Here is a 21908-nt window from a genome sequence, read left to right on the forward strand (position 1 = left end):
AACACTTGAAGCACTGCTCCTAAAAATGTGGGAAGTGCGAAGGTTTGTTTTTGTGACATGCATACCCTGATAACGATGTGCCCTTCTCTGCTGCCAGAATCAACAGTTCTGTGCTCGGTGACCAAAACAACACGACCATCTTCTTCAAGTTTTCGTGTGTTCTCCTCGCTGCGGTGAAGAATGCGACAATAATCACCCTGGGCAATGCACACAAACTGGCAGTCATCCACTCTCGTGCGCATGGTGCCTACGTGGTTCATCTTGTCCATGGTAGGTGTGATGCCGAAGCTGAAAAATACAGCACCACAATTAACTGTAGTGGCAAACTAGAACACAATAAACTCCAAAGTTAAAAGCTAGATGACACTTTAAAAGCCCTTATCAAGCCTTTTTACAGAGAAAGCTGTTATGAGAGCAAAACTCTGCTCCCGCGCGGCGCCGTAGTTGTCCGCCTCAGCCCCCACCGGTGTCCGTAACCACTATTGGGAAATAAGAAAACAAACTAGTACTAAGGACACAGTGGGGCTCGAAACCAGGTCCACTGCGTGCCGGCCCAGTATTCTACCACTGAGCCATGCCAGTGCTTTGGACTTGTTCGCAAACTAGCCTTAGGCAGGCTTGGTGTCGGGAAAGGAATCGTGTTAATATGAGTAATAAAGCGTTTTAGAACAGCAAAGGACCAACCAGACCAGGCATCACACAATGCAAATAGCGTAACAAGTGGGTCGTACAATGTTCCAACACATTACAAAAGCTTCTTCTTGATCACCTATTAACTGTGGTGCATACCCACTTCAGGCATAATTCCTAACTGTCGTCAGCAACTGCATGAACAATTGGCACAAAACTCCTTGCAAGTGCTTAGCGTATACAATGCTTCTCAGAAGAATGACGAACAATAGCATAGTGAATGCTGGTCTACTACCCAAAAATTATTAATAACGCCGTAGTGGGTACCGAGCAAGTGTGCTTGCAGCAGTCACCCAAAGAGCGTTTAGAAAAAGCTCTGAAAGGCCACCCTTCTAACTTTCGCTATGACTGTGCTGCGCCTTCCGTGCAGGCCTGGCGCTTTTTTACTCAGCGAAAAATTGCAGTGGACTCCCAATAAGCAAAACTCACTTAAGCGAAAAAGCCGCATAAACGAAATTATCTAGACACATTTAGTTGGTCTCCTATAAATTCAATGATAAAAAGTTTCAGGTAATCGGAACATTTTTTTCGCTTACATTGGTTAAATGAAACTAAAACTGGCAAAAATCATGTACGGCGGAAGTGGCCACGGCAGTCTAGCAACCATAAAACAAATGCCGAAGCTAGCCTAGCCAAGCCAATGCAGCAATTGCACATGTCTGCACACAACGAGCAGCAAACGATCCATCTCGTTTTCATCTTTTTTGTTTCCATCTCGTCGTAAACTTGAGATGGAAACAAAAAACACGACAGCACAATGCACTTTTGCTTGCAACGAAAGTAAAAATCATTCAAGAACTTGACCTCAACGACCTATCTAAGACAGAAGTGTAGTGAAGAAGTTCAGTATTCCCAAGTCTACACTGTTGAGGATACTCAAGAACAAAGGGAAGATTGAAGAAGCTGCAAAGCGTGGGAACTTCACCACGAACAGAATGCGGATGAGAACGGTGGCATACAAAGAAATTGAAAATGCTCTTTTTCCGATTCAAGCGTGCGCACAGTGCAAACTTCCCGATCAGCGGCCCCATTTTCGAAGAGAAGGCCGAAGAGATTGCTACTCGGCATGACGATCGAGCACTTGCGGGTGAGCGATGGCTCTCTGAGCATTCTTAAATAGCAGAATGGTCTTGTCTTTAAGATAGTTTCTGGAAAAAGTGCGGCTGTAAACAGATATCTGTAAACAATATTAGCGACATTTTTCTTTCTAATCAACTATATAAGTACTGTATACTTTATTAAAGTGTTTTTGTTCAGTCAGCCACAGTTGGTGCTTTTGAAATAAAGTCATATTTCATTGATTTTTTGGGCATTGCTTAAATGAAACTTCTCATAAATGGAAAAAATTTTCTTGCCTCTTCGACCTCCATTTCAGATGAGTCCACTCTATCTTTATTTTGGATGCTTACTCTACATCCCCATTGATTGACACAATATTTAATTAAAAGAAGGAACAATTTTCTCGCTACCGTATTTACTCGCGTATTGATCGCACTCGCATAATGATTGCACCCCTAAATTTTGTCGTCTAAATTGGACTTTTCTTCCGAATAATGATCGCACCCTGAACTTGCCGCATCGACATGTCATGCGCCAAGTCTAGCTGAACGCGCTTATCATTGTTTTTGTGATCTGAAAGCAGGCATCACTATGCTAATGCCGTAAATGTACCGATTTATGTGAAAGCATTCTTTATTTAGATGGAAGAAACTGTTTTGAAGTGCGTGACGTACTCACAACCTCCATCATTGATGCAGAAAAGAAAAAAAAATGTGGTGGCTTCGCTCCATGGAGTGCTTCGCTCTGTCAGCCGCCATGTTTGTTTTGACATCCCACACTGTTACAGCGGCGGCTGCCTGTTGGTCGACTTGTGTTCATCCCGCAGCAATGTTTTTTTTTTTTTTCTGAGACCACGTTTTTTGTGTGTGCTTTGTGATCCTCTGTTGAAGCGCCGTATCGCCTTGGGCAGTATGCAAGCTTTACTGCCGCGTTCAAGCTCAAGGCGCTTGACTACGCCTTAAAGCACGGCAAACATTTGCTGCCGGTGCTGCCGGCAGACATTTCGGCGTCGACGAAATCTGGATCCGATATTAGAAAAAAAACAGCGCGACATGCTCATGGCTACTAACAGCACGCGATGGGCTTTCCGCGGACCCAAATCTGGCAAGTTCCCCGACATTGAAAAGGTAGTCCTCGAATACGTGAAGGAAATGCACAAAGATGGTTATGCAGTGTCATTAGACATGATACGAACGAGGCGTGCAGTTTCCCGGAGGCTGGGAATAGCCACAAAGGACTTCAGTGCCAGTTCTGGCGGGACGACACGCTTCATGCGGCGAAATGAACTGTCGCTGGCATTTCTAACGCGCTCGACGGAACGGAAGATGACCCTCTGTGGGACAGTGAAGACGCTGCCGGTTCGGCAGGGAATCGTGCGGGGACGACACTGACGCCAGTGATGCTTCGGAGTCTGAATGAACGTTAGGGGGTCAGAGAGGTAAAAAAATAAAAGGGCAGTGTGCCATGCATGTAGCTCCTGCGTAATGCGTGCATTTCATTACAAAGGTAAGCCTTAATTTACTTTTATTTTTGGTTATATTCATGATAGCTACCGTGAGAATTCTGATTAGCGACTTTTTTGCGTTGCCAGTGCTCAGAATATTTTTTCATGGAAAATTTACCCCGCTTAATGATCGCATCCTGAAGTTGGAGTCAATTTTTCGAAAAAAAAAGTGCAATCATTATGCGAGTATATACGGTACTTTACGTTCATTTAGGCTATTATGTTCCCATCATGCAGAAGTGATTAGAGTAATCCTGACAATGCAGCAAGTGATAGTGAGCAAAAGCAAGGAATGTCCCTGAAGCTTTCACTTTGAAAAGAAATTATACGCGAAATGGCTCCAGGGAAATTGTTTTAATATTGGTCACTTCTGGTCACCATATTGTTTTAATGTTACATCATATACAGCTTTCTAGAAAAACAATGTTGGGGAAACCCTTTCCATTCCAGCAAAACATATGATAACAAATAACCTAACAGTCAAATGCAATCCAAAATTCCACTTTTGTAATCTGTATGTGCAAAGCTTGCACACACAACATACATGTGCAAATGGATGCACACACCTTTTTGTCCTAGGGAGCTAACCTCCTGGAGGCTAGCAACATTTACAGTACGAGATAAAACGTTACCAAATCCTAGGGACATGTGATTTGGGTCAGGGGTGTACCAATTCTTTCGAGAGTGGGGGGAAACTCTCTTTTGATATATTCATCCATTGCGTAAGCACCACTTATAAACGACCACAGAAAAGTATAAGAGAATTAACTATTTTTAATACAGCAGCATATTGTTTGCCATTGGTTCTTCGGCATTTAAAATTGTATGCGAGCCATAAAATCGCCTACCTCTTACATGACGTCACGAATCTGTGAAATGTCACGGTGTTCATTACAGCACATGCACATTAAACAGGGCATTCACGCACTGAACAATACTTAAAACTTTTTGGGGTAGTTGGAGAGCATATTCTTTTAAATATTATTCAAGTAAACTAGCTGCCGGTCACATTATCAACGGTTACCTATTGCAGCTGCCGAGCTGAAATAACATGGGCATAATAAAATATTTTCACTTGCAGCATGAAGGCGTTTAGTAGTTTGTGCAAGCACACATCTTTGTGAGCTTGTCCTTGCTGAGAGAGAGAGAGGAAGAGAGAGAAATAAGCAGCGCTGCACGTGTGTGCTTCTTTGCTGTCCAAGTTGTATTTTGAGCTGTAAAAGACCATTCGAGTTGAATGAAAACATACTAGCCCGACTCTCAATTAAGCCTCCATAGCGGTAAAAACCACACTCTTTCACCTTCACCTTGATCCAGTGGCTCAAGTTAAAGGACAAGTTTAAAAGCTGAGATTCCCACTGTGCTCGAGTCTACTGGTTTGTTTGGCGCCACTTTGCAAGCTGCCACCATCGCTCCAAGTTACCATAAGGAAGGCTGATCAGGTTTACGGAGACTGAAGCGGAAGCCATTTTCGTAACAATCTGTTCACAGCAGCTTCGACAAAGGAACGTTGAAGATATATTTTTAATCAAAGAAAATTTTCCTGAAGTAGCAGATTTCAACAGTCCATAAAAAGTTAGCTCATTCGCATCCGTAACTGCATCAGCCAGTCACAGCAGAACAAAAGCGTGAACAAGTTATACAATTTTATTGGGCTCCTGTTTAGCGCTGGCCTGCTCTGCAATGGTACAGCAGAAGGCATGAAAGCGCTGCTTAGACGGGCGGCACTGCAAAAGCCTACAAGGAAAATCGTCACAGAAAAATATGTTGGAGAAATTTCATTATATTGTAATACTCTCTCATAATAACGTAATTCTGTGAATACTGTGGTGAAGGAAAACTTCGCCTTAATTGTTGCTTTCCCCAGCGTGCAGCCAACAGTTACCACTGTCGGAAATGGGGGGGCTCAGCCCCCCTAATTTTTCTCAGTGAGGAGGCTGAGCCCCCCCCCCCCCCCCCCACCCACACCGGCTGGCACGCCTATGATTTGGGTATAGGTTGAGAAAAAAAAACAAATACAAAGGGCCAGACATTAAAGTGAGTAAACTATTAAAAGCTGTAACAAATATCTCACCTGTCTCCCATTTGAAGTGTGTGAGTGGTTCCGTCGGGCATTTCTACCTCGACCTGCCCATTGACAATCACAGACCAAGAGTCCAGCTCCTCGCCATGATTCATCACCACCGTACCAGCCTTTTCCACCACAGCAAACACCATGACTGCGCACAGCTCTCGTCGCACTGACAGTGTCATGTTAGCAAATGCCTGGCAAGAGATGGGAGGAAAAAGCCATTGAAACAGGTTCTGCGCAGGAAAGTTCACAAGAATCAGGGCTGGCACAATCGTGTGATTTGGGTTCCACATTTTTTCTGGCCAAAATGGTGTATTTTTAGCTTTATATCCCACTGACTTGATGAATTGATTTGCTTTCCTTTCATGTTTTCTGTGTTTAGTTGTTTTGCTCCTAGCTTTATATACCTGTGTAACTAAACGTGTGTGTGAAATTTCAGCAGAATTTTGAGCCAATGCCGAGATAAAATTATGAGCAGATATTGTCAACAGAAATGCACAGCCTTTCCTCTGAAGTAGCAATTCAACTAAGCAAATCTTTTGTAAATATGGTGGCAAGAGTTCTAAACCAAAAATCGCAATAACATGGCAAGTATGATCATTAGGGGGACATTATGCATTTACCAAATCTCAAGAGTTAATGAATATTTGCATTTCTTTCCTTAGCCATGGTCAAACAAACAGAAATGTTAAACAGAAATGAAACAACACACTGAGCACTAAACGCAAAGATCATAGTCACTCACCGGTAAGGGTTGCATGAACTCAAGCAGGGTCTCAATGTCGTCCTCTGTCCTGTCATTGGGATCCCTTTCAAGACACTCATGGTATGCATCCCTTACTGTGAGGCTCTGAAACAAAACAAGCCACTAAGCATCACAACTAGTTAAGGATATTAAGAAAACCATTAATGTTCATGTAGAAAACATGCTATGAAGATGACACCATTAATAGTGATCATACAACTGGCGTAGTTTGAACACTACATACTACCATGAAAAAGGGCAGAAGAAAGGAGGTGCAGCATGAAGGGGAACAAGAGATCCACAAACGAAAAACCAAATGTAACATATTTAATTAGTTATGTGGCAGTAATCTTACATACTTATGCTGTCCCTCTTTTATTGAGGCTCATTCTTGGAGTACACACATGGAATGCAGAGCAAAATATAGCCTTCTTCACAGTGCTTACAATGAAATAAAAATTGGGAGGGAGAGAGCATAACACGTATACCCTTTTGCGTAAAAATACCTAGTGATTATTTATTTATTTATTTAGGAATACTGCAGGCCTTGAAAAGGCTCAGGCAAGAGGGGAAAGGTACAGACAAGTGGTAAAAAGTGAGCAGGAAACAAAGATAATATACTGACAACATGAATCTACAAAGAAGGAAACAAGCACTGAAATATGTAAAATAATGAAATAGAATATACAGAATAAAAGGATCATGAATACATAACCATCTAATCAACGGACAAGAGTATCTGTGCAAGGCTAGGTCTAAGACGTAATGAATGCGATAGAGTCGGTGTTGCTGAGTGCACTATGAGGCAGGCTGTTCTAGTCTGCTACTGTTTGAGGGAAAAAGGAATACTTAAACATGTTGGTTTTGGCATTGTAAGGCGTTACTGTGGCAGAGTGGCAATGTCTTGTTCAGCAAGCAGTGAGAGGCTTAATGTAAGGTTCAGGAGAAAGAGACAACTTATTATACAGCAGGAACAGAAATTTAAGCCTGTGAATATTTCTTCTTAGTTGTAAGGACTGAATATTGTGTTGGGCCACTAAGATACTTGAAGAGTCACTGGTACGATATTTAGAAAAGATAAACCTTACTGCTTTACTTTGGATTCTTTCTAGCACATCGATGTTAGCTTTAGTGTAATAATCCCACATGATAGCTGCGTGTTCTAGCTTATGATGGACAAGAGAAGTATAGGCAATTAGACAGGTCTCGGCAGGAGCGTGTTTTAATTTGTCTCTGAGGCAACAGAGTTTTTTCAAAGCTGTGTCGCAAAGGTGAGAGATGTGGGAACTTCAACCGAGATTGTTACTTATTATGACACCTAGGTACTTGTATTCATTAACCTCTTTAAGGGGTCACACGGGCCTTGTGTGAAACATCTATTGCTACTGCTGCTAGAGTAATGAAACTTGCAGGTAATATGTAATTTAATATGCTGATTACAAATATGCAACTAGTTTTTATGTATCTTATGCAGAAAAAAAATTTGTTTTTTTGTTTTTTACTTCTGGGATGACTGGCGAAAAATTCATTACAATAAGAAAGCTAAATGTTACATTTATATATTCCCGATTGCTCAATGAATGCAAGAAGCATAACTTCATGTTTCTACACTCATTTTATCAGAAGTTACAAAAGTTAAAACATTAAACCAGAAAAGGGAATTAGCTGTCTATTGTTTGCCCAGATTTTCAAAATTTTTCACGGTGAAGTAACATTGTACTATAGGCATCTTGCACTTTTTGGAAGCCTAGCTATCAGGTAAAACAAATCCTATTAGAATGGGGCAGATGCTTGACTTTTCTCTTCGATGCACTATCTCAGGCGTCATGCAGGGAGTAGGCTTGGATGTTTTTTAGTTATGTTTGGAATAAAGTTGTCGATACACTGCATACAAATGTTCTTAAACTCGTCCCAAAGTTTGACTGCGTCATGTCCTCCAAAAACACTTAGACGATCGTCAAGGTAATCTAGTATGCTATCATTGGCGCGCGAGTAGTATTTGACAGAAATAGTTTTACAACTAGTAGACTTGGGAAGATCGATGGTGTGGAAAAAAGCAACAAGTTCATGATCAGAAATACCTTGTTCCACAGAGACAGCAAAATCTTGAAAAGTCTGGCTAATAAATGTAAGGTCAAGTATTGAAGCGGAAGCAGCGCTAATACGTGTAGGCTCAGTAACCACTTGCTGTAGGTTGTGCTTTAAAATAATGTCATGCAAATCTTCATTATTTACGCCCACATCAGCGATATATGTACCGTGAATCCAGTCGATGGCCGGAAGATTGAAATTGCCTATTAAAAAATTTTTATTGTTTATAAATTATGCCATGTGTTGATGCAGATCTTGCAAAAATTGTGGAGTTGAATCAGAGGCTCAGTAAACAGCAAATAATAGAAAGAACATATTACAGCATAAAATTTTTAAAGAGAGCACTTCAATATCAGCTGCTTGATGTAGGAGCACAGTGGTGATATGTTGCCTCACCAAGACAGCAACACCACCACCCCTAGTGTGTCTATCCCTATGGAAAGCAGGATAACCAGAGGGAAAGAAGTCTGTATCATCAGAGGGAAAGAAGTCTGTATCATCTATTTCGTCATGCAGCCAAGTTTACGTGATAACCTCATGCAGTCAAGTTTCCATGATGAATCACTGTAATCAGTATTAGGGTCCTTATCTGTTGTAGTTCACATACGGATGAACAAAATTTAATTCTAAGATGTAACATCTGCGGTTCTGTACCACCATTGCAGAAATCAAAACTATGCAACGTCCAAGAAAACTAAAAGTTCCACCAAAGTCCTTGAAAATGGTCAAATTTGCGAAAAGAAGCCAGAGGGAGCAAGTTATTTATTATAAACTGGTTTTGAAATTGATCAAGAACAGTCAATCTAAAAAATAAAAGCAAAACTAACATTTGGCCATTATAGAAATGATCCCCTTGTATCATTATTAAACTTGCAACTTTCAAACTGCAAGATATGATGTCCGCAGTCTGTGCTTGAATCTACTGTACGTGTATATATATTACAGTAATACGTTCATGCTCTTTCCAGTGACTTTCTACATGAGGTGCCAATTTATTTCCTATATTTAAAACACCAACGGTAAGACAGAACTAGGCTGATGGAAGTTGAACACTTTGCCCGAAAGGATAAAATTTCTGTTACTAATCCATGTACAAAAGAAAGCAGCAAAAGCAGTAATCAGCTTGTATAGGCCAGCAGAGTTACCGACAGGCTGTCACTTTAAATACAAAAGCCCTCAGACCACAAGAGACTCAATGGCAGCATGATGGCACCGTCAGGGTCCACAAATCTCTCACACCACTCGTATCCCCACTTACATCTATAGACTCAGCAAGGTCCTCCTCTTCATCTGAATCTACTGTGCTTTCCACAAGCCCAGAGAGGTCGACCTCGTTGTCCTCGAGGGATGACTGCACCGACTGCATCGTGTCTGAGCCCGAGTAGGCTGACGACGTGTCACTGCTGCGTGAACTTCGATTAGACTTGAGCAGGCCTTCTTTTTGCAGCGATGTCTGCTGACAGTCCAAGGGCAACTGCTGCGTTAGAGAATCAGGCAAATGGAGGTTAGCACTCGTGTGGCGACTCATTCAAACCATCTACGAGAAACTATTAAAGGGGCCCTGCAACACTTTTTGAGCAGGGTCAAAAAACACTGCCGATAGATAGTAGAGGCTCCCGAGAACACGCGAGCCTAATATAGCGCAACATGCCCGGCCTAGAATTCACAATTCTCAAGATCAGCTAAAAATTGCTTTCTCTTCTCTCGACAAATGGTGGAAAAAACTCAAAACTCACTCGTCACAGTCGTTCTATCACCCATTGGCTGACTTGAACTTAGCGTGCCGAGTCGTTACAAGGATCGCACTGCAAAATTTGCCTACTCGATGAAAAAAAAAGTGCTCAAGATCACAAGGCGCGTGCGATTATTTCATTAGTTCATGCCATCCCTCCCTGTTTAGCTTCCAGCGCTTTCGTCCAGACGCTGAAAGAGAAAATGCGATTGCAGCGTGCCACGAATCTTTGTAACTCCGCTCGTACAGGACAGATTCTAAAAACTTTTTGCAGTGGCGAATTCACCAGGCAATAAGCTCTTTTAGTGAATACATTCCATGGCTACTTCAAAGAGTGTTGCAGATCCCCTTTAAGGTCACTTATCAAACAACGCAAGAAGGTCCCATTATCAAAGCAGTCCCGGTGCACTGAGCATCAGCTATTTTGTGAAGGTGAGATTCCTCATCACCCCCGAGACATCCTGGCTATAAAGAACCTCGGGAGTAACTTCTTTCAAGGCAAGAAACCGATAATTTCCCCTTCCTACCTATCATTTTGCACTCCTTACTCAGTTTCAAAATACTGAGTTCCAATGCCACGTGACAAGCACAATCCAATGAGGCCTGAGGCAAGCTCAAATTTCAAACCACAAAAGTAGTACATGAATATGCTCGAAATGAAACTCCTCACAATGTTTTTGTTTCAACCATATTTATGGATAGTAAGACCCCATATCACTGAAAGCTTACGAGGTAATCATGCTTATTATTGACGGTTCTTTCGGCAGTCCTTTCTGCTCGCAAATTAATATGGCTTCATAAGCTCCAGGCTAGAAAGTAGGGGAATGAACAAGCAAATACTTGATCACGCATTAGTCAGCATGAATCTAAGTTGTGATGCAAAGTTAACCTCAAACAACATTTGAGACAAAGTTTCATCCCATCGTGATTGGCTACATCTTTCTAACTGCAAATAGTGGTTGCAAGCCCAGAGGACAATAAGCATTATCACAACCGGTGTTGCAAATACAATAAATCTGATACTTAATCGTACTGCCTCTTCAGCAGTCTTAGTGAGGCAGAAGAAAACAGTGCAGAGTCTTATGACATTTTAATAAAGTAAAGTCATATGAATTTAAAGATGTTTAGTCTCACCATCTTGAATTTGGGTCCTGCTAGCGTAATTATGAACTCTCTGTACTGTGGGACCCAGTTATCCAATTACTATGGCAGCAAAAAAGCTTGATCAACCAGTGAAAAGCAACTTCATTGTTTGATCAAAGCCAGTGGCAGAGACAGGTGTCTCTCTTTCTCACATACATATGCACATGTGTGCACGTGCATGCACACACACACACACACACACAAAGCCATGCTTGAAAAAGTACCAATCACTACCTAAGCAAGAATGTACATTTATATTTTGGTAACTTTACATACCTTTACAGGTGCACCCTCACCTCACTCCCAATAGAATCTGCTTATGTGTAAAATTCAAAAGGACAGATGAAAATGGTCTGGTTATCTGAAGTTATGTTTAAGAATCATTCAAAAATGAGACAATCACCCAGCAGAATAGCTCCCAAGCATCTCTAATTTTATAGCAGTGAACAAACTAATGTTCTTGTACTCTGTTTGGATATTATCTCTCATGTATAACCATTATGTCCTGCTTCAGATGTGATTGCTTGGAAAATTTGTGCTATATTCTCACTTCAAACAAAAAAACAATACATTTCTTTATTTTTTCATATCGAGATCACCCATTGGTTTGTTATCCTTTTAAAATCTACCATTTTCTGAGTAGCGTGTACATTTTCTTCAGACTTTCACTGTATGCAACAATGAGAACCTGGTTATTTAACATTACCATGCTACATGGTTGCCAAATGTTGCTATGATTTATATGCCGAGCAATGTCAAGAAGTATGCGGTAGCATTATTTCCAGCTCCTTTAGCCCGACAACAAGCACGTGAAATAATGCCACAAGAAAGAAATTTTGTCTAATTCATCCTGGTGAATATTTTTCCTATGGGTGGCCAACCCCCAGTTGGTATTCTCATTTGATTTATCAGACATCTCTAATGTTCAGTGAATTTCATTTGTCTGCAGGCCACTGCACTTCAAGAAAGCTTTCAATGGCTATGTTGAATGACCACCTTGAACATATACCGACCTGAATGTGGTGGTGCGTGTGCCTTGTTTCAACAGCCACCTCATCCGGCTCGAGGGCCAGCAGCCGCTCCAAGTTCATGGTGGTGCACGACTGCCGCTGCCCCGGCTGCAGCAGCTCGCAGTCAGGGTAGTCAATCTGCACGAAAGGACACAAGACAAGATTCAGATGGCCGCATTCACAAATTGAAATGCAGAGCAATAGCGACATTTTTCTGCCCAGAAGCCCCAGAAGCAATTTGCTTATGAGCTTGCGCTGGGACAATTTGATAAAAAAAAAAACGATTGCGCTCGTATAGTGAACTAGTTGCCACCGTATTGTTCCTACGGCCAGCGTAGAGGCAGTAGCTGCAATTATGTGAGCATGGCTGCAACTACTTCGCATAGGCCAAAATAGGTTCAGCCAATGCTATGCCCAGGACAAATATAGTTATGTCGGAACAGTAAATCTGAAAAGGGAAAAGAGAGAGAACGAGAGTTGGACAGAAAACCATATTTAGAAGTAGCTGAAACGCGTGGAATATCCAATAACAAAGTTGCTTCAACGAAACTAGCAATGTAGGATTTAATAACGACACAGTGAACAATTCTCAATGTATAAAAAAATACAGGTCGACAACAGAACCCAAGCCCACGCACGCGTAACACTTTTGGAGAGGACAAAGCAAGACTGAGTTGCTTGTGTTGGCACACATAATACAGCAAATCTGGCAAGAGATCGCAACAGGGTGTACCTATACGTATTAAAAGAAAAAAAAAGTGCAACGACGTGATTGTTCGGTCAAAAATTGTCAGACTATATACCCTGATCCAGCCACGAAACATGATGAAATATAAAATACATATATCACGTCAAATATTCCCATGGTTGCTGCGTGCAAAACACAGAGAGATCAACTCATTCATAGCTACATGCACCAAAAGATATTAAAAGTCAATTTCAGTTTTTGCATGGCGAATTATAACACTGATAATTAAAAGGTTTAAAACCCCTAGGTTAATTTTGCACTTCTATCTACAGGCCACATCATTATGACTACGCCCACCGCAGGGCAAAGGCCTCTCCCATGATCCGCCAATCAACCCGGTCTTGTGCTTTCTGCTGGGACATTATACCTGCGAACTTTTTAATCTCATCAACCCACCTAACTTTCTGTTTCTCCTTCATGCATTTGGCTTATCTTAGAATCCAGTCAGTCACCCTTAGTGACCAGCGGTTATCCAGCCTACATGCTACGTGCCCGGACCACGTTCATTTTTTCTTGATTTTAGCCGAGATACTCTTAACCCCGGTTTGTTTCCTCACCCATTCTGCTCTCTTCTTGTCCCTTGAGGTTACACCTATAGAGGCCACAAGTCCTGTCTTTGCAAATTTTTCTACAACTCTTACACGTAATAAAGCAATGATGCAATTAATAAACCAAATATAATGTTTTTACAATAATTAAGAGTTAAGCGTGCGGAAGCTCCACCCAGTTAGGCAGAAAAACACGCTTTGATTCACACCTCGTAACACACGCGCTCGTGCTTTACGAGGCAGATTTTATAAGCAATGCCGAGGTTTCAAAAAATACAAGTACGAATGGCAAGGCCACAGACGATGGTCAATCAAAGCTCGTAATGTTCTCCCTTTCTAACAAATTACTGCGCTGAACCGCGGCATCGAACCTACACCGGCGTATATATCGTCCTCTAATTCACATTAAACACACACACGCACGGCTCTTTTACGGTTCTGCGCAAACGGAGTGATACGGAAAACACGAAAAAGCCCTGGTTATAGCTTCTCAAGCCGTCATATAAATTCGCTTTCACGCGGCGATTGATTCCATATTCTGGATGTCGGGGAACAGCGCGGAGGCGAATGGTGGAAAATTATTCGCATGTCTCAAAACCACGACATGTTAATGAGGGACGCCGTAATGGGGTGGGCTCTGGAAATTTTAATTATCTGGTGTTCCTCAACGCGCACTAAATCGAAGTACACGGACCTCTATATAGTATTTCTATTCCGTAGCAACGCGGTCACCAAGGCAGGGAGGGATTCGAGCTCGCCACCCACGGGGTTAGCAGCCGAACAACGTAACTATCATCATAACGGCGCTCGTTGGCGTGCCTTCTGTTTTCCGTCTAAAGGCCGTTTCACATGACACAAAAAGTAGCGATTTTCGGGCTGCGAATTCGCTCGGAGCGAAAAAAAGGGCAGTTCGCGAGTCCTCAACTATTTAAAGAAGGAAAAAACATAAATCTAGTTTTTGGTTCACTAAGTATTACGGCTTGGTGGCGCTGGCCACCGCCCGGTCTAGAGGGTACAGCCATATCAATCCATCCAGCAGTGCGCGGCGAGCATCAAAAATGTTGGAAATTTTCGCTCTGATCGCAGCGGCGGGGGCGATTTTTGGTCGGGGCCCGTCGAAATAGGGCTGGTCTGGCCAAGCCGTCGAAATAGAGCCGAAGTGTTTGTTTTGGTAACGGCCGATGCTGTGCACTTTAAAATGAATTCTGACTGGAAAGTGTTCTTAAATGACGAAACAAGCGGGTCCTTCGTTACCGTTCACGGTAACTTCATGATATTGCCGCGACAGGTTGGCCACGTTCAAGTAGCCCGCCGCAATCGTCGTGGCACGAGCATCAGGCAAGACCAGGCCGACATGCCAAACGCATTCGTGCTATGAGGAAGAGAGTTGAATCGGTGCCACTCGGACTAGACGACCATAGTCATTATACTCGTGGGCACAAGTTCGCTCTAATAAAGACGCCTGTCTGCCGCAGCATCGCTACAATATCATAATGCACATATTGCATTACATTCGTGTCTGTCACAATGAGCGGTGGCAAGAACTCGCCGCTCCAGTCGCAGAGCGAAAATCGCGGACCGTTTGCGGCCCATTTGAAACGAAACCTCCGTTAGCGATAGTTGTGAACAGAGCGATTGGAGCGAACGGAACGTTTTTTTTTTTTTTTTTTCGCTGCAATTGCGGCATGTGAAACAGCCTTAAGTCATTTTCGCGCTGTGGCAGAAATGCATCCGTACCAAAACTCTGAATACTATTGTAACTATCATCACTAGACGACCTTGGCGAGTGCGGAGGAGAATTAAACAGGAGAGGGAGTAAACAAAATTTAAACTATTTACCGAGTGGCCTTCCACTATGTTTCCCGAAAGCCGGATGATGGTCCCGCCGTTCGAGTGCGTTCATCCGACGTCGAGAACATCCATGGCGCAACGAGCTAGAAGCATAGCGAGGCCCGGTTCCACCAGTCGCAACAGTTCACCAAAACACACACCATCGCAAACTGCAGCGGAGCAAAACAATCGAAGCGTCGAGTCGTATAGTATTACGCGGGAGGCGGAACGCCACCGACTCGGCCGACCAACTTATCCGACAGCCGGGCACCGATGGAGGAAATGACAAAGTGACGGCGGCGACATCGAGTTGCCGCCTCGCAGGAAACGGAAACCAAAAGTGATATTACGGGTTACACAAGGGGGCGCGAAAAGAACGGGGCACCAGCGAGCGACGCGCGTAGTATATATAAAAGCCCGGGCACAGTTGCGCGCTCTCGCGGCTGACACGTGCCGATGCGTCGAAGGCCAGGTCGCAGTGCATCGCTTTTACTGCCCTCCAGGTGAATGACGTCGCAGGGGCTCTAAACCTTATCTACAATCGCAAAACCCGCGATCGGACGGCATATAATCGACGCCGCGGAAATCGAAACAGACGCAGGCAAAGCGCGCTACAACTGTCGAAAAGTAGGCGCACCAAGAACTAAAGAAAAAAAAATGTGTCGATACATTGGCCTGTAACCTGAAGGCTGTTTAAATTTGACATCGCTATTTTTTTTATTTTATTTACTTTTTAAAATGTGTTCTTCGCTACAAGCAAAGGTCATGAAAATAAGGCCTATTTCGAAGCGCGATAAATGAAGCGAAATCTAGAACCAGCCGAAGTCACCAGAAACGAGGTCGACAGAGCTAGATTTTAGGCCCCGCGGAAACACCTGAGCTCCTAGACCTCAGAGGCGGTCATGCACCCGCGGTGTTGTTCGGAGCCGTCACGGACACGATCGCACCTTACAATAATATCGCGACGCACGGGTCACTTTCGGGATGCTAGTGTGAGCGGCAAAAAAAAAAAAAAGTCAGAGAAAAGAAATCCCGTCTTTTCTCAGAACCCCACCTCGTCCGCGTACAAATTTGAGTATGGGGTTATGGAAACGACGTTTTTTGATCGTGGTGATCAAATCGTCATTTGCCAGCGCGTACCGATACAGAGCTAAACATCTCAACGCCTTCCAGTTCAGCAGCCGAGCAACGCCGAACACAAATACTGCAATTATCGCGCAAGGCGAACAGCGACACACATTGACCGGCAAACCAGCCTACCTTGCGCTCGGCGACATCCCCGTAGACATCCGTCAGCAGTGTCGAAAAACGCGTCCGCCGCAAGGTGACACGAGTGGAAAATATTGTGTCACCGCGCAGCCTACTGCCGCGACAAATAGACGGACAACGAAGCACACGTGACGCTCAGTATTTTTTTTATCCGTACGCGCACAGAACTGATTGGTATATTGGTGCGATGGGAAAGACGACCGAAGCGGCTACACTTCCGTTCACACTCGTGGAAAAGAAAAAAGGACAAAAAGAAATTCACGGCGAACTTCCATACCGGTGCAGCGCCCAGATCCTCGACGGCACAACAGGACACGCGTCTGAGAAGAGGCACTCCGGCCGACAACCGGGTGGAACCCCCCCCCCCCCCCCCCTTTTTTTTTTTCCTTTTCGCGGAACGTGTCGACAAAGGACGCACCTGCCACCAGTGTCGCGTCCGGAGGACTTGCCCGCGCATACGAAAGGTGTCAAACCCCGAGCTCTGAAAGCAGCAACACGAAAGGAGCTCAAGTTGGACGCCCTCATAATTAACGCATTTTACAGTTAGCTACAGCTCAAACGAGACAGAAAATGAAGAAAGGAACGTGAACAGGCACCCAAGCGAGCCTTTCCCCATGCATGCCAGCCACATGGAAACAAGTGTCTAAGAAACCCTTCGAGATTTTTTTTTTTCCAAGTAATTATTGAACTGCTTCATTACGGAAGTTCGTTATACTTTAAGAATCGTCTGCCGCAAGCATCTTAAGAATCCGTCAAAGGCGAGCGGGATTTTCGACGCATGCTTTAAAAGGAGCTCTGACATCAAATTTCGTGATCAAGATTTGCCCATCATTCGATCGCTTGGTATGCATAGGTCATCTTGGCCAAATTTGAACGGCATCCGTCGCGTGGAATTTGTTTTTTTTTTTTTTTCAATTCGATGACAAACAGCGAAGCAAAGCTCAGGCGAAAAAACGGAAAATAGACTGCCCTACAACATCGACAGTAGTGCTACGTATTCGGTGTGATACATTCCACAAATACCAACCTGAGTGACCATGCCCTAGTAGCGATGACGTGTACGATCCGAGTGTTCTTATCGTGGCGCCGAAGTGGAGAAACGCACTCGCTCGTCGCATCTGATCTTCGTCGCACCGGTTTGAATGATTTCGTGAAATTATCAAGATAAAAACCACCTTTAAATGAACGGCGGTAGAACAGAGCATTATTAAACGGGTGTTTGTCGGTCAGCATGTCGGGGAATCGTTGTGAGTTGCAGTCGTCTAGTTCGAAGCACGGAAAATGCGGGGTGTCTTTTCATATCACGTATGTGTTACACATCAACACGACCACAAGCTATCGAAAGTGGAACAGCATATAGTCAGATATCATCGCTTACAAGTCACATGCAGGTATCGTTGAATTTTAGTTCATCTGTAGATTTCACGTCCACGTAAAAGTGGCGATACCGTGTTAACCGCGAGAGGCTGGGGCCATCTGGAGGCACAAAAAAGAACCTGGCAAGCAGGAAACGTATTTTATTTCTCCGCTTATGCTCATTCGCGATAGCTATATTGCATTGACCCCTCTGCGTATACCTGAATGCTTTATACGCCAAAACACACCAATATAGCTAACTGAGACAGTCGAGCGAACATGGCTGAAGAGCGCATCCTCGGGCACCTCTGCAGTGCTCCTTAGAACAGCGTCCATTTCGGAATCACTGTTCTGCAAAAGGTCGATCGAAGCAAAAAAAAATTCGCAACGTCGCGAATCGTGGGGATTCCAAGCTCCAGACTATCGTATTGTACCCGAGTCAACACATTGTACGGCGACGACCATGCAAGTGACAAGCCATGACTGAATGTGTCCGCCTAGCAGACGAAATGTTTGCGGAGCAGCTGAGCCTGACGTCACTCTTTTTTGTGGAGAAGTGGTCAGCTGTGGCGTGATCTGGAGGTGACAGCGAGGTAGCGCCACTGCTGGTGCTCCCAGCGCTAAAAATGGCGGGATTGCCGGCCGTTTTGAATAGTGCTGGATACCAGTGATACAAATCAATAAAAGCTATAGTTCTTCATCCCTCAGTTGCGTTTTAGGTCACGAATAGCTGCTACGGGGTCTATAGCTACTCGCTGACGCAAAAATCTTGGCATGAGTAAATATGATGTCAGTGCTCCTTTAAAAAGTTCGTCAGTGAGCGCGCGTCATGTCCTTGAGTGCATCAAACGCGCTGCTGAACGAAAGCGCGGGCACGTGGCGGCCTTTTGCGGCGGCCGTGGTAACTATGCAGCGCACGACGCTCAATCCAGCCAATGGCCGTGGATTTTGGGTTTACGGTGAGAGCATGTGGGTTTATGGTGTTATTTATCGGGCAAAGCGGGAGCGTTTTCTAGCTGGATTTGACAATTATAAATTCCAGGCAGCGTACTGAGCTATAATGTCTGGCTACGTGTTTTCAGGAGCCTCGCCTACCGCTAGGTAGCTTTTCTGACCATGCCGAAAAAAAATAACGTGGCTGATTCCCGTATATAGGCAACAGTATAACACGAAAGTGAAATGTCTTCACAAACGTAGTTGAGCGTTTACTGTACATTGTTTCAACAACAGCAACAAATCGCAGTCACGTTAAGAATGGCAAACAGCTCGAAACTTGCAGCGCACACTAACAACTGTGACAGCTAGACACTAAAAGCGCGCTCTTCAAACAGAAAGAAAGACACACAAAACTAGCGCACAAGTATACAAAGGACAAGCGCGAACAACTGTCACAATTCTTCCTGCGTCGTGTGTCAGCAGCGCGCTCCTTTCGTGAACGCAGTCGCGGCAGCGTGCGAAGTGACCTTCGTCCTCTCTCGAATTACCAGTCTAATAAGCGCGCGCCCAACGCGAGCCTGTCGCGCCATAACGAAAACGCGCAGAAATTTCGAAGCTCTGAGGACTGTTAAACGGTGTATGGTGCATATAAATGGCTTGCCGTTAGCATTCCTGACAGCCTGCGCTCTGTGGCGTACTGGTTATCGCCGCGCGCTGAGAATCGAGAGGTTGTTGGTTCGATACTGCACGACAAATGCTGGCCTCTTTTTTTCTTAGTATATATATATTTTTTTCAACGTCTCTTCTGTGACGGAAGTACGTTAGGAGTCGTGGTGGACTCCGGCATAAAACTCTTTCGTTTTAAAACTGTTGCAGGACCCCTTTGAACCATGTTGATTCCACACCAGAACGCACATGGTTTGTCCCTGTTCCTTTCTAATGCATGAAGGAAGAACAAAGTACGACGATTTGCATACAACCCGAAGTTTTGATGTTTGAAAATTTCCCATTTTCTGCCAGGCTCCCCAATGATCAATATAACACGCGTACGCGGAGTTCCCAGCAGTTAACCATGCAGTTACTATACTCCTTTCAGCTGATGCAATGCGCTTTACTAGACAACGGACAGTTAGCGGAAGCCATCATCTTCGACTAAGTTGAAAACCGCAAGTGCCGAAATTTCCGAAAATTGTGGGAAAAGGTACCTGCTGACGGGTATCTACTCAGTGCTTTGTTGACTCGGAAGGGTTGCAGAGGCAGCAAGGACATTTCGTTTTTCTTTATTTTTTTTTTTCAGCGCGGAACCTACGTACTTATGACGGATATGTACCTACGTACTCACTGTGACTGCAAATCACTGATGATGCTTTGGACTAATTTCGTACCCCTGTATTTCAGGAATGCTGTGTAGAAATATGCGCCCGTCAATGTTATGTCAAACTTAAGATTTCCGCAGATGGGCCCCGCTTACTTGTTACAAGTATAGTATATCGTACAGGTCCGGCAACTAGCGACACTTGGGTTTCGTGGCAAATATATCTGGGAATGTGTATTGTTTTTGAATTACTCACTGAATTAACCACGATAACTTCTACAAAATTATCTCATTAAAACATATTTAACCAGGCCTCCGGTAGGAATGAGTTTCCGTAAGATGTCGTTCCTCCGCAACACGCTAACTTGATTTCCCCTACCGCAAGCGAAGATCTATAGCTAAGGCTGCCATATTTTCCCGTACTTTAATTAGCGAGTCGTAACATCATGCAATAGTCAGCAAGTGCGCGCGTAAGCCATGCCTTCCCACCCCCCCCCCTTCTTTTTTTCTACGTGAACAAAACAAAAGGCTAGTTCCTAAAGTTTATAAAAAATTCATGCAAAAAAAAGAAGAAAAAAAAAGCCGAGACCGACTTTCGAAAGCCGTATATGTCGAAACAGCAAGTGCACGAATCGGTGCCAGAACCGCCTGGCAACTTCCTCGCGAACCGTTTTCCCCGTTTTAGGGCCAGGTACAGTGTAAGTACGGGCTGCAAGAAAGGAAGGCGGTCTAAACGTGGCAGCCGAAGCGAGTTTCAGTCGCTCGGCCATTTTTCACTTCGAGGAAGAACCGAAAGCAGGAAACGCGAGCCGAGGCAGGAACAACTGTTCGCATTGTGCACGCAGCCGCCGACCACCCTTCTCTCTTTCGAAAGAGCGTGTCGCAATCGCGTGAAACGCCGCCACAGTCACTCGACTGCCACACAACAAGCGCCTCACAGTCGCGAATGGCTCACTACTTGCGCACTCGCGTCGACGAAAAACAGCGCCACGATTCTCATGGGGGCCCTCGTAACAAGCAGTCTCCTCAGAATCAAGCAGAGTAAGCCAAATAAAATCGAGACCGATTTTTTTATTATTACTATTTTTTTCGAACACTCCGATTTCCGCGGACACCTCGAGTGATACGAAGCGCCGACGAACAGTGTAAGTTATCGATACTGAAACGCGCGCTCTCGTGTCACGCTACGCTTTCTTACAAGTTATAGGATCGACGGCACATCACAACGTTCTCACACGCACTTTCCACAGAATCGAGTGCATACAGCAAACATGGATCGGTGGGTAAAAAAAAATTCCGCCATATCTACGAAGTGAATGATGATGAGTGGGCGAAGCTCCGGAGGTAAACCTGGTAAACCATGAATCCTCTGTACATTTTGCCCACTCGATTTTATTACATCACTCCCCCTAGCGTACGTCGCCGTACTAAATCGAACGATTGCCTTCAACCAATGACACGCGCCATATGTGACATCATTCCTATTTTATAAGATCTCGCGTCTTTCATCAACTACAAGTACCGCTTTCTAGTTTATAACATCTTGCATCTTTTCATCATCAGCTACAAGTACCACCATCTAGTAAACACTACAAGAACTAAACGAGAGGTGGCTACATACAGAAGACGGTACCGCCATCTAGTGAACACTGCAAGAACTAAACTAGAGGTGGCTACATACAGGAGACGGTACCGCCATCTAGTGAACACTGCAGGAACTAAACTAGAGGTGGCTACATACAGGCTACAGGGGACGCACAGCCCACGCCCTAAGGAGCTTCGCCCCTAAAAAAAAACAAGATCTTGCTAACAGCTTCCATGTACCGAGCCTGCAGGGCGTCCCAGTCGCGCCATGTTCATT

At 44.2% G+C, this 21908-nt stretch overlaps 1 protein-coding gene across 10 annotated transcripts in view; it reads right to left on the reverse strand.

Moving 5' to 3' along the window:
- LOC119161094 (rap guanine nucleotide exchange factor 2) overlaps positions 1–21908 on the reverse strand; it is a 720936-nt gene that overhangs the window by 60234 nt on the left and 638794 nt on the right. For 8 of the 10 annotated variants that reach the window (XM_075879935.1, XM_075879938.1, XM_037413427.2 and 5 more), the window contains 5 exons: positions 12049–12183; positions 9419–9637; positions 6070–6174; positions 5328–5518; positions 66–288 (listed from right to left, as the gene is read on the reverse strand). In XM_075879935.1, the coding sequence (XP_075736050.1) occupies positions 66–288; positions 5328–5518; positions 6070–6174; positions 9419–9637; positions 12049–12183 (873 nt within the window). Of the gene's footprint in view, positions 1–65; positions 289–5327; positions 5519–6069; positions 6175–9418; positions 9638–12048; positions 12184–15180; positions 15551–21908 lie in introns of those variants that run through there. The other 2 variants (XM_037413432.2, XM_075879936.1) reach the window with 2 other exon arrangements.

Source organism: Rhipicephalus microplus, chromosome X, assembly GCF_043290135.1.
Source record: "Rhipicephalus microplus isolate Deutch F79 chromosome X, USDA_Rmic, whole genome shotgun sequence".
Lineage (NCBI taxonomy): Eukaryota > Metazoa > Arthropoda > Arachnida > Ixodida > Ixodidae > Rhipicephalus > Rhipicephalus microplus.